At 42.8% G+C, this 13,695-nt stretch overlaps 1 protein-coding gene across 38 annotated transcripts in view; it reads right to left on the reverse strand.

The window, feature by feature from the left end:
• The window catches only part of DOCK9 (dedicator of cytokinesis 9), a 289,534-nt gene that overhangs the window by 66,241 nt on the left and 209,598 nt on the right, over positions 1-13,695 (reverse strand). For 24 of the 38 annotated variants that reach the window (XM_019039774.4, XM_055359995.2, XM_055359986.2 and 21 more), the window contains exons 28-32: positions 6,966-7,112; positions 6,663-6,746; positions 6,160-6,271; positions 2,098-2,276; positions 1,747-1,860 (exon numbers count right to left, since the gene is read on the reverse strand). In XM_019039774.4, coding sequence (XP_018895319.3) covers positions 1,747-1,860; positions 2,098-2,276; positions 6,160-6,271; positions 6,663-6,746; positions 6,966-7,112 — 636 coding nt within the window. Of the gene's footprint in view, positions 1-1,746; positions 1,861-2,097; positions 2,277-5,798; positions 5,841-6,159; positions 6,272-6,662; positions 6,747-6,965; positions 7,113-13,695 lie in introns of all 38 variants that reach the window. The other 14 variants (XM_019039759.4, XM_055359983.2, XM_055359977.2 and 11 more) reach the window with 1 other exon arrangement.

Raw genomic sequence — 13,695 nt, forward strand, 5'->3', positions numbered from 1 at the left:
ATTGGAGGTGAAGAGGTAGTGTAAAAATGGGACACTGCATCACTGTTGGGGTGGGACGGAGGGACAGAAACATACATGAGACTCTGCAAGTGTACACCCATAATGACAAGGTAGGAAGATGAACAACCAAGCCAGTTCATGAGTCCAAAGTACCAGGGAAAGAGGAAATGCTGAAATAACATCTGCTGAAATTCATAGCAGATAAGCCCTCTGAGGCCAAGAAGAGAGTATCAGAAAGAGAATGAGTGCAGGTTTTAGATGTAAAACTCTTATAAACTTTACTAATTAGAAATTATTATAGGTTAACCTTTAAAAAGCCTTTTGCAACTGAAATGTGACAAGAAATTTGATAGTGATAAACCTCTGAAAAAGCTGAATTGCAAGATGATTCCAAGAATCCTTTTTAAAAAACAATCACATGAAAGGTACCAGAGACTGAGTAAAAAAGAGCAAAACCATCTCTAATCAAAAACTTTTGAGATAATTTCTGGGGTCATCTCTCTATCTACTCAATTTCCAATGCATGTTTAAAAAACAGCACAAAGATAATATAAATTAAGGCAGTCAGTTCTTGGAGGTGCAGCCTCATGTCCCTCACCTTGGCATCCCTGATGTCCAGTCTCACTTCTAATATGACAGAGGGAGAGAAACTGTAGCCCACAGAGGTGGCCTTTCTTAGACTGTGCAGCACGTTACTGTTATAACTGGGGCTACCATGACCTCTTCCAGGACACAGGTTAGGTTAGAACTACACCTTTTTTGTGTCTCCTTCCCCCCCATAAATTTTTAGTGAATATACAAATGAAAATTCTGAGGCCTCACAAGACATTGGTTCATCACGAGAACATGGTTTTCATACTTATTTTTTAACAAGAAATGAAGGTTTAGTGATTGACCCCATCTTAGCCAGAAATGCAACTTACCAAGAGTTGCACTGGCAAAATAAAGGGGTGTGTGTACTGGGTTGAATAGTGTCCCGCAATAAATTCATGTCTACCTGGACTTCAGAATGTACCCTTATTTGGAAATAGGATCTTCCATTATATATCTAAGATGTAAGTTAAGATGAGGTTATACTGGGTGAACCCTAAACCCAATCACTAGCGTCCTTATAAGAAGAAGAGAGGGGACTGGGCACGGTGGCTCACGTCTGTAATCCCAGAACTTTGGGAGGCCAAGGTGGGTGGATCGAGAGTTCCGGAGTTCAAGACCAGCCTGGCCAACATGGTGAAACCCTGCCTCTACTAAAAATACAAAAAAATTGGCCGGATGTGGTGGTGGGTGCCTGTAGTCCCAGCTAGTTGGGAGGCTCAGGCAGGAGAACTGCTTGAACCTGGGAGGTGGAGGTTGCAGTGAGCCGAGACTGTGCCACTGCACTCCAGCCTGGGCAACAGAGCAAGACTCTATCTTGGGAAAAAAAAAAAAAAGAAGAAGAGGAGAGGGACACAGAGGCACAAACACCATGGAGAACGAACACCAAGTGAGGATAGAGGCAGAGACTGGCGCGATGCCACTACAAGCCAGAGAGCACCAAGGGTTGCCTGCAGCATCAGCAGCTGTGAGAGGAGCACGGCCCATGAGCCTCCAGTAGGAACCGACCCCACTGACACCTTGATTTTGGACTTCTGGACTCCTGACTGGGAGAGAATAAACTGCTGCTGCTCTAAGCCACCCAGCTTATGGCGCTTTGTCCTGGCTTCCCTGGGACCTGATATAGGCTGAGTTAATGTGACCATGCTTACGTACCATGCCCGCGTTCACAGGGAAGGGTGACACATCCCTCACATTGATCCGCTGGACGTTTTCAATCAGCAGACCAAACAGAGGCAGGTAGAGGGTGGCTATCCTTGCCTGATGACTCTGAAAAGAAGACACACATGGTAAGTTTGACCCAGGATTCTGAGAACCGAACTAAGTTGGTGCTGACCATCTCCTTTATTTGGATCCTTCCTATAAAGACAGATATTTGATTTTAGTCCCAAAATAGAGCAAAATCTTAGTGCTGTTACCATGAATTTTCTAACTGATTACTTTCTTTACACCACTTAAAATAAAGGACATTATCAATGCACATTCCTTCCATTGGGGACCACTCACCCTTGAAGCATATCTGTCATCAAAAGAATGCTTTATCAGCAGGTTCTTGAGCACACTGATGGCGATCAGACGGACCTCCCGGAACTCCTGGAGGGCTGTCCCCACCTCCCTCAGTAACAGTCCCACCAAGAAGTGGTTTCTGCAGAACTCATCTGTTAATGAGTAGTCAAGCTGGAGGTCTGAAATGAGGATAGAAACTACTTGAGTTAGGAAAGATGCAATGCTCTTTGAATAAAAAAAAAACAAAAACAAAAACAAAAAAAAAAAACTAAGACCCATCCTCTGCATTCAGCCCACCCTGGGTGTCAAGAGATGATGAGACTTGGCTTCAAATGAGAAAGAATCAATTCTACAAGGCTGCTCTATGTCTTAGCACAGGAGGATCTTAAATGAAAACCAAATTTGAATACAATTCAGTGCACCGGATTTTGGAACATATTGCATCCTCCATACTTAAATTAGTGAACAGTTTAAGTACCAATTTTTAGACTAGAGCACAGCATATGTTATATTACAAATATAAGTTTGTTATTGACAAAGTTAAAAACGTTATTATACTAGCTAACAGAGCTGTATAAGAGCAGTTTGTGCATAACAAACATGTAATTAAATAATAAACATACATGGCTTATTACAATGTTATTACATGAGTTCATATATTCCTTTCCTGGTCATTAATGTCTATATACTCCATTAAAACCCAGTGGATTTAAAATAAACAAATTAACATATAACCTACTTATTCTGCTATCCCTGAATGAAGAACTTATTTAATGCAGTATTTCCTAAGCTATTCTCCTAATATTTCTCCACCTCTGAAAACAAATACAAATTTAATATAAACTAAAATTGAAGTGGACAAAGCATCAAACCAAACTGGTAAATCACCAGCAAGCTAAATGACAAAACTGAGAGCTCTTCTGGAAAACAGATAGGAGCAAACATGAACTCTACTTAGGAAGGGTACATAAAAACAGCTAAACATCACTCTGAAGATAAAATACAATTTCAGGAAGCTGAAGCTAGGTTGTGAATTGTCAGACTGACTCCATTATTAAAGGAAAGTCTATAGACCTCTCCCTTTGCCTTTTGTCCCCTATCAGACAGCTACTCCTAAATCTACCCAAAATATGGACCCAAGTTCTATGAAACCCTTTAATAGAAGGGGGAGAGTATTCATTTTCTAGATTATGTTCATTGTTTATGATTATTTCACCTAGTTTATCAAAACTATAAGTCATAGCTTGAGTTCACATGTCTCCTGGAAGAAACTACTTATGGTTTAACTGGGTGTGTGCTCACACATCTATGCTTGTGTGTATAAATGTGCATGAGAAATTACATGGTCTGGATGTGTGTCCCCTCTGAATCTCATGTTGAAACGTGATCCTCAGTGTTGGAGGTGGGGCCTGGTGGGAGGTGTTTGGGTCATGGGGGCGAATCCCTCATGAATGGCTTGGTGCCCTCCTTGCCATAATGAGTGAGTTCTCGCTTTGAGTTCATGCGAGATCTGGTTGTTTACAAGAGTGTGGCGCCTCACTCCTCGTCTCTTGCTCCCTCTCTCGCCATGTGACATGCTGGCTCCCCCCTTGCCCTCCACCATGATTGGAAGCTTCCTGAGGCCTCACCAGAAGCCAGTGTTGGCGCCATGCTTCTTGTACAAACTGCAAAACTGTGAGCCAAAATAAATGTCTTTTGTTATTTTTTTTGAGAGAGGGTCTTGCTCTGTTGCTCAGGCTGGAGTGCCGTGGCATAATCTGCCTAGATTGCAGATTTCACTGCAATCTCTGCCTCCTGGGCTTAAGCCATCCTCCCACCTCAGCCTCCCATGTAGCTGAGGCTACAGGTGTGCACCAACACATCAGGCTAATTTTTGTCTCTGTTTTTTTGTAGAGACAGGGTTTTGTTTTGCTTCCCAGGATGATCTTGAACTCATAGGCTCAAGTGATCCTCCCAGTTCAGCCTCCCAAAGTGCTGGGATTATAAGTGCGAGCCACTGCACTGGCCCTCTTTTCTTTATAAATTACCCAGTCTCAGGTATTCCTTTATAGCAACACGAATAGACTAACACAAGAAAGGAGGTGAAGGCAGGGGTGGGAGGTAAGTGAGAAGAAAGAAAATGAAAATTCTAAAAAACATTTATTCCTGTCAGTGTAGTAAGGCAAATTACTCCCAAATGTCCCCCCACCGACTGAGCGAAGCCCGTCTTGCTACCAAATACCCTAGAATTCTATAAGAGCTTGTGCTGCCCTGCTGGGTCATGGGGAGATGGGCATCAGTACACATTCACTACACAGCCACAGGGCAAAAAGAGCTCCCTGGGCTCTGTACCAGGTGGAAGGAAGGAGAGTCCCCAGGTACAGGAGACTGGGCTGAGGGAGGCTGTGGTGAGGTTGGGGGCACAGGGCAGGAAAGAGTGGTTAATTCCAGTTGAGGAAGTGGAAGAGAGTGAGGAGACCCTGGGAGGCCCCATGCAGGAGGTGTGGAGTGGCTGGCTTGGGGAGGAAGATGAGGATTCCCCAGGGAGGGGGCTATTTGAGGTGGAGGGGTGGCATGATATGTTTGAGGAGCTGGGAGTTGGCAGGGATGCCTGGAATGTGCAGAATAGGGGGGCGTGAGACCACAGAGGTGGGGGGCCAGGGTTAGATCAGGGGACACTGAATACCTATCTGTTCTCTCAGCCCAGAAAAACTCTCCCCCAGATATGCGGGTGCTTGGCTCACCCCTCACTTTCTTCCAACTGTTATCTGGCCACCCTGTCTCAAATGTCACCCCTTTTCACATCCCCTTTACTTGCTTTGTTTGGTCTCCTTAGGATGCATCAGTGTCTGACATTCAATGTATCTTGTGTATGTAGAATAGCCGGGGATTATCATCCATGCGTATGTACAATAGCCGGGGACTGTCATCCAGGTTGTACACAACTTATTCTGAAGCTCGACACAGTTGGTGGGGGGTAAATATTTGTTGCATGCATGAATGCCAACTCCAGGGCCACAGTCCCCCTCCCTGATCCTTAAAAGGCAGTACCAGTCTGTTTGGGGGAAACAGACTGAATGAATGCCTTAGTGTGTTTCTCTCAGAATTCAGAAGCAGTTGATTCAGGTGCCATTAGCAGTTTGGTGGCATCCTTCCACTTTTTCTCTCCTTTAGCACAAAATACCTGAGCACATACAAGGAATTAAGCTCAATAACTATTGCTTGACAGACCTGACAGACTAATTTGTTCAATTTGATTTACTCAGTGAAGACAAAGACATCTCTATGAGCTCAACTCTCTTCAAACGTAAAAAGAATACAGGACATTAATAAAGACTCAACATACAAACATTAAAAGCATGTAAAAAAGCCACATTGCTTGTGATTTTGATTACTGCCACCACTATGGACAAGGGCTATGAAAATAGTAGAATAATGAATTTTGGGGGTGAAGCAGGGATGTTTGTTTTACTTCTTAAAGAAACATCCTAGAGTACCCAGTGACTTCAGAAGCAAAAAACTGGATGCCTCCCTGGGATGTTACAGCAATGTCTTAGTTCCAGTGAAAAAATTCACTAATTTATGGCAAGTTTAAAAACTGATCAAATTATATAGGAAATACTTAACAGAACAGCATATGGAAGCAGTTCAGCCATCACTTGCATTCTTTATTTTTTAGAGGAGGAAAATGCAAGAAAGCAAGCGTCATACCCCACACCTACCTACAGGAGTGTCATTTGACTCCACAGTTGGTGAAAGAAAAGCTAATTCATAAGAAAAAAGGAAAAGTGAAACAAATAAAAATAAGCTATAGCAACTGAAATAGATTCCTTTTCTTTAAGCAAAGGGATTTTTCAATGAAATAGCCATACTGGCATGATCTGTAGTCTGATAAGTTTGCTGAAAAGTAAGTTCCCATATTTTACCAATACTTTTTGAAATGGAAATTTCATAAGAAAAAAATTAATTCATCAATGAAAAAAATCAGAAAATTCAAATATCATGTTAGAATCAATTATCTTTTCTTATTGAAAATAAATGTCTCTGTTTGTGAAAAGGTTAATAGAAATAAAGATGGATTACCTTGGTATCTTTGAATCCTGCCTTTTCCAAATGGCATTGGTAAGTTCAACGGAATATAATGTTCATGGTTGCACACTACACGGAGAAATTCAAACTTGTATTCAAAGAGGGTCTGCAGGAAGAAGTGTGTAGTCATAAATACCTCACTGGATATTTTATACAGGATTCTAAAAAACCTATTAGCAATAGTATGCTAGAAATAGTCATTAGCTTCTTGACCTTCTTAGAACTGCATACTCTATTGCACTGTACAGATTTCAGGATGGCTGCAGGGATTGATTTGAAAACTAAGGACACATTTCAATAAACAATGTCTTCAACTGATTTTTAGGGCCCCTCCTACTTCAATGAAGGACTTCAGGTAGCTTATAATTACAGACACAGGCTCAATACAATAAAAAAATTAGTAAGGCAGAGCTTTAAAAAAAAAAAAGGAAAAAGATAATTCTACCAGAGAAAGGCTACATGGTGACTTCTGTTACCAGTAACAACCCCCGCACTACCTTTGGGTCTCCAGGAGCAAAACAGCTAATGTAGTTGTTGATCTGCTTGAAGACAAAGCCCCTGTCCATGAAGGTGAAACATCTCTGTGGAGGAAAACAAGCAAAAAAGGTATTTCAGGTCCAAACATTTCGGAAATTTGGATTCAAAGCAGCATTTATTGCTAATAAGTTTATCCACTGACATAAAAAACATGCCATCAACATTGCCAGAGCACCTACTCTATTCTAGTCACCCTGCTAGACAGCTGGTAAAAAGCACATCTTTGTCCCATAACTGATATCCTCTTCCCTGGAGGTCCCCACCTTGATGAAGACAGCAAGGCTATGATTCGCGTTCTTAGATGCCTCTGGATTATCTCGAAACTTCTGAGTGATGTGTGGCATCAGCATATTTACAACGGTTTCCACTGCATGATGATAGGATGCAGGAAATCTCTGGTTTCGCAGCAACTAAAAAGAATTCAGAGCAAACATTTTTTATTTATTAAGTTGCAATCATTTGGGAGGAAAAAAATATCTCATCCCTGAGTCCATCTTAAAAAACCCAGAGTTTCTAGCTGGGTGCTGTGGCTCACACTTGTAACCCCAGCACTTTGGGAAGCCAAGTTGGGAGGATCACTTGAGCCCAGGGGTTTAAGACCAGCCCAGGCAACATAGCAAGACTCCATCTGTACAATAATTAGGTGGGTGTGGTGGTATGCACCTGTAGTCCCAGTTACTCAGGAGGCTGAGGTGGTAGGATTGCTGGAGCCCAGCAGTCTGAGGCTGCAGTGAGCCAGGATCAGCCACTGTACTCCAGCCAGGGTGACAAAGCAAGGCCCAGTCTCAAAAAACCCCATAAAACCTCAGAGTCCTAGTCTTGTTTATCTGAAATTGGAAAAAATGAATTAACCCTCCTTCTTTCAAAGTACTGTGAAAGTGTTCAAATACTTCAAGTAAGTGCTGTGGATTAAAACTGGAACCTCAAACTTCAGCATAATAAAGATCACCTAAAAAGTGTTTGTAAAAAGGTGGAGCTTCTGCATCCATTCCCAAAGATTCTGATTCAGGAGCCTGGCAGCGGGTGCAGGGAGAAGGGGCAAGAACCTGCATTTTTACTGAGCATCTTTGATGATTCTGATGCCTGTACCTCTCAGAGATCTCTTTAGAAAGCACTGGCTTACATTTAAGCTCCAAATATTCAAACTGAAAATACAGATTTTGATGACTGTACATGATTAGTTAAAACTGCTTGGCAGCAGTCTTCTCACAATCAACTTTACACAGTAATCTTTCCCCAACAGGAACCTACAAAATTACACTCAGATTACTTAGCAATTAGCTAACACTTATGTATATCTTCTACATGTCAGACACTGCACTACATATTTGTATGTACTTTTTCATTCAATTCTTGTAATACCCCTATAAGTTTAATCCTCATTTGTTAAAGGGTCAGAGAGGTTAGGTACATGTGTCCTCCGTCACACAACTAACAACAACGATTCAGACCCAGGTCTGCCACAGAATCCAAAACTTGGGCACTTTCTGTTACATGAAGCTGCACTCCCCCTGTGTCTATAAACAGAATAATTTACTGAGAGCCTGAAGTAGGAAGGATGCTCCATTACATTGATCCATTCATGCATTTAATTCTAACAGCCACAAGAGGGGGGTATTTTCATCCCCATTTCACAGACAGGAAAACTGAGGCTTAGAGAGCTCACTAAAAAGTACTAATTGACCTTTAATAAAACTGTCCTTGTCTTCCTCCTTTTAGTAACTGAAGAGTAATGGTTTTACAGGGGCACATGGCTGCCCAGCCAGACTATATTTTCCAGCCTAACTTACCACTAGGTATGAGCCACATGACCAAATTATGGAAGGGATGCGTGCCTTGTTTAGGCCATGCTCCTAAAAGGAGCTGCTGGCCTCCCTTGTTCCTTCCTGTGCCACTGCCTGGACTGTGCTGTGGCGGTGAGCCAGCTTCTCAGCCACGTGGATGAGGTGAACATCGCAGGCTGGATAACTGGATTGGAGGAGCTTGAGTCACTGAATGATCTTGGGGAACTAGCTGCCCTGTTCTCCAAACTGCCTACCAGCTCATGATTGTCCAAGAGAGAAATGAACCTTCTGTCGAATTTAAACCACTATTATTATGGCCTGTTTTTGAGCAGCCAAACCAATGTCCCAATATCAAACAAATAGTCTTTTCTAAAACTGGGAACTGCAACCTAGACATTTCTGACATGACAGCAGGCATTATATTATGCATTAAATGCCAGAACCTATTAGGAATATTTGAAATACCAGCTTTAAAGCAATTTCAATTCTCAAACCAATAATGAGGAAATGTTTATAACCTTACATAGAGTCAAGAATCCAATGAGGAAACGATCAGTAACAAAAATGTGAAGCTCACCAACTTTAAAAAACAGAATGGCAAAATGTGAGATTCCAAAGGGATTTTGTTGCATATGTGCAACCAATAACTCTATATCCTGAGATGACAGCATCAATAGATGACCAATTTCCAAGACCGCAGGCAAGGCCAACTCTAACCCCCGGCATGACTGCTAGCTACCCAAGCTGGCCACTCCTGAAAAAGAGGTATCCCAAGAAATGCTTGTGGCCTTCACAATGGGGCTGAGTCAATGGCTGCTAAAACCAGGAAAAGTAGATGGAGAACTCTATCATGGACAGGTTGAGTGGGCACCATGTAAACCTATTAATCAACATTATTATAACTAAAAGTAGAACAGCTGGGTATATATGCCTCCTGATGTGATGCAATAGTAACAGCTATGAGGTATCCTTGCCAGAAAAAAAATCAAACCTGAATCAAATTAAGTCTCTAGATCCAACCACAAGTTCACAGGGAACACATGGGCAGAGAACCACATATGTAACACGATGAAGCTACCATCAGCCAAATCTAAACTGTGGGGCATTCTGCTGGACAAATGGCCCACTTTCTTCAACAAATACGTTGTCAAAAAAAAAAAAGTCCAAACAGATGAAAAGAGAACAGTTTAAGAATCAAAGAAACTTCAGAAACAGCAACTAAATGCAAGGTGTGAACTTTGTTTAGATCCGGAAGCAGACAAACCCAACTATAGGATGACATTTTTGAGACACCTGGGGAAAACTGAATATAGACTGGGTGTTAGATGATAATAAAGACGTTTTGCTAATTTTATGTGGTGTGATAATGTTGGTAGTTATATCTTTTTTAAAGGCTTATCTGTTAGAGATGACATGCTAAAAGTGTCTAAGATGGAGTAAGAAAATAGCTGGGAACGGCTTAAAATACTACAAGGTAAAAATGTGAGGGTGGGTGTGTATCAAGCAAGGGCAGTAGAACATTGACAAGTGGGGAGGCTAATCCCTCTACTTCTGCACTTATTAGAAAATATAGTAAAATGTTTGTATTAAAAAGAAAGAATACATGGAGAAGAATGATGGATAATTTACATACCAACCCATCATCAGCGCTGTTCAGTGACTAGGCAATGACAACTCATGCCTGTGAAGGCTGAAATGAAGTTCTCCCTGCAGTGGCAAATAGCTGTTGTGAAGAGTCCTAATTGGCAATAAAACAAACTAAAGCCTTTTTATGAGGTATCATACACATTTCAAGGTAATGAAGACCTAAGCAACAGAATGTTTTTATGGAGATTACTATAAACTGAAACAGAAGAGGAAAATCTAAGATGATGCTCAGGTAGTGAGTACCTGATAGAGGCTTGGAGAAGAGGACGCTGAGACACTAAGGGACTTCTCAGCCAAACCAGCCTCAACTCCCGGCCACGTCCTGCTGGAGGATCTCTTGCCGTGTGCTGTGCTGTACTGCAGCATCCCTTTCTGTCCTGGCACCACCTGACAGATGCTGCCTGTGTGGGGTCAGCCAGCCCAGCACCTGTCCTCACAAGATCAGCCTCTCCAGCCACATGCTGGATGCCATGCCCCCATCCTCTGCGAGCCACACTTATGTGCTGCCCGCTGGCTGCTCAGCGCCTACCAACTGACTCCTCGAATGAACGGGGTCTCCCTGAAGACCCACACTCAGCCTGGCTGTGGAGGCCCCTGTGGGGATGGGCTACTCCCCGCCCTACAGGTCATCTGCTCTCCCACAGCTGTGCTGCCCAATCATTGCTTCACGGGTGAGGACTTCGGAATGGTCTTCAAATGTTCACTTCTTTGTTCTGCACTGTGTTCTTCCACTCTCTGGTGTGGTTTAGAGGCCTCTTCTCTATGGGCTATTTTACTGCTTTCCGAGGTAAATAAGACTTTTAATTAAGAAACTTCCTCTTTGTGGCTTAGCAAACAACAAAAGTAATGGGTCTGAGAAGAAATTTACCAATGACATTTCCCTGCATTCTGGTTACTCCCCTTTATCAAGATCCCTATGTTATTTCCTCTTTCTCCCATTTTCTTCTACAACTTGGTTTTGTTTTTGTTTTTGTTTTTTGTTTTTTTTTGAGACAAGGTCTCACTCTGTCACCCAGGCTGGAGTGCACTGGCACAATCACAGCTCACTGTAGCCTCATCCTCCGGGGCTCAAGCAATCCTCTCACCTCAGTCTCCTGAGTAGCTGGGATAACAGGCATGTGTCACCATGCCCAGCTAATTTTGTTCACATTTGCAGAGATGACGTCTCACTATGTTGCTCAGGCTGGTCTTGAATTCCTGGGCTCAAGCGATTCTCCTACCTAGGCCTCCAAAGTGCTGGGATTATAGATGTGAGCCATTGCGCCCAGCCTACAAACTCCATTCTTCCTACCTCGTCATCATTTTCATTCCCAAAGATCAGTCTTCTCTCTATAATCTGCATGTTTACCTCACTCTCTGCCCTGCTGACACAATGAGAATGGCACCTCACATCTTCAGTTGCAGGGAACATAATTAACTCCTGGCCCCACCACTATGCTGTGGAATCTACAGCTGCATTTGTACCAAGGCCACCCGTGCCTCCATGCCTCACATGGCTGCTCCCCGCCAGTGACTGCGGGTGGAAAGGAAGCTGCAGCAGGCTTGTTGCTGGGGGATGTGGGACTCCACTGATGACTGAGGAGGAGGCTTGAGGCCTCTCCAGTGCCTTGCTCACCTCTCTTACTTAGAATTCCACTGTGGCCCAAGACGCTTCCTTCCTTCTCTCTCTTCTTAACCTTGGGTCACACATGTGCTGCCCTCTGATGGCTCTCCCACTGTCTCCTGAGCGCCTTCCCGTTTTCCCTTGTAGTCATTGCCCCAATAAGTCTCAAGCATGACTACTCCTATCTGGTGACTCAGATCAACACAGTCCTTTTCCCCAGAGAAAAGCTTAGGCTTATGGTTTCAGCAGATTGGTACTCACAAATCTATTTCTTTAGTTCTGTCTGTTCTCTTCCCTGTCCAAGGCTGAACCTTCACCTGCCAACTGGAAATGTGTTTGGCTATGCCTCAGCCCTTTGTGAAACAATGGCTGGTGACTTCCCAGTATCTGTTCTCTCTTCCCTCTCATGGTAATAGAACCTCAACTTTTAACTAGGTTCATGGATACCCAAAGTAAAGACTACATTTACCAGCATCCCTTGCAGCTAGGTACCATCATGGCTAACTCTGGCCAATGGGATAGCAGTGGTAGTGATGTGGCAGTGCAACTTCTGGGTCATGTCCTTAAAAGGAAAGGTGCATCTTCCCCTCCCTACTGGCTCCAGCATGGATGTGGTGGTGAACCCAGTTAGATCAAAAGGAGGAGCAGCACTCCAGGGGGCAAACAAGATGGAGGCCTCCCATAACTGTGGAACAGAAGCCTCTTTTGAGCTTGGGGTTTCAAGTAAAAAGAAATAAACTTTTACTTTCCTGTTTAACTCACTGTTACTTCAGGTCTCTGTCATAGCCACTGAAACCACAGCCCTAAGCATATGACATCCCAAGCCTAACCTTGCACCTTCCCTGGTAAACCAAGCCCTCTACTCTACTGCCTCTCTCAAAAACTCCTTCTTCTATGATCTCACGCTGAATATCTAGGTGGCCTTTCTTCCCCCACTCAAGTCTGACCTTACTGTGCTCTGTTTTGTTTCAGTCAGGTTTATTGAGGCATAATTTACATACCATAAAATTCAGACTTTAAAAGTCTACAGTTTGGTGAGTCTTGACAAGTGAATATAACTGTAACCATCACCACAGTCAAGAAGAGAAAGTACATCTGTTGTCCCCATCCCCACCTCCAGTTCTGGGCAACCATGGGGCTGCTCTGTGCTCTGTAGTTTTTCTTTTTCTATAATGTCATATACAGGATATGGACCCAAATGGTATGTAGTCTTTTGTGTCTAACTTCTTTCAGTTCATAGAATGCTTTTGAGATCCAACCATGCTGTTGCATGACTCACTACTTTGTTCCATTTTATTACTAAGTAGCATTCTATTGTGTGGAGTTACCACAATTTGTCTATCCATTTACCAGCTGATGGTCATTTGGGTTGCTTCTAGTTTTTGATTATTATGTATAAAGCTACTGTGCACATTTGCATTTAGGTCTTTACATGGATACATCTTTCATTTCTCTTCAGCAGATATCTAGACGTGGAACTGCAGGGTTGAATGAATGGTTCTGTCTGAATAATCTCCCTTACTCATTCATAATGCTCTCCATCCTCATCCTCAATACCACCTTATCCTCCCAATGCCAGATCTTCATCAGCATCACCATAAAATGTCATTTCATATTATTGCAGTTAGAGAGCTAAACAAATAAATAAATCAAAATTTAAAATGTCTGGTGAATCTGTTCCACAGGCTATTTATACTTCAGGGGATAAGCAGACTTATTGATATAAAAGTTTCCAAGCCACTCTGCTAATCTTTATACTCTCTGTCATCTCGCCACTCCTACTAAAGAACCCACTCTACCTCTCTAGGTCTCTACCAATTCATCTGCTGCTTGGCTTCACAGCTCCCCATAATCTCATCTTTGTTTCTGAGTTAATCTTGTTTTTCACTCTTTCCCCTCTAATCTCAATCTATCCAGCCTGAACTCTGCCCCAGCGGCCTTACCTGGGCCTGAGCTATT

The sequence above is a fragment of the Gorilla gorilla genome, chromosome 14 (genome assembly GCF_029281585.2).
Source record: "Gorilla gorilla gorilla isolate KB3781 chromosome 14, NHGRI_mGorGor1-v2.1_pri, whole genome shotgun sequence".
NCBI classification, from domain to species: domain Eukaryota; kingdom Metazoa; phylum Chordata; class Mammalia; order Primates; family Hominidae; genus Gorilla; species Gorilla gorilla.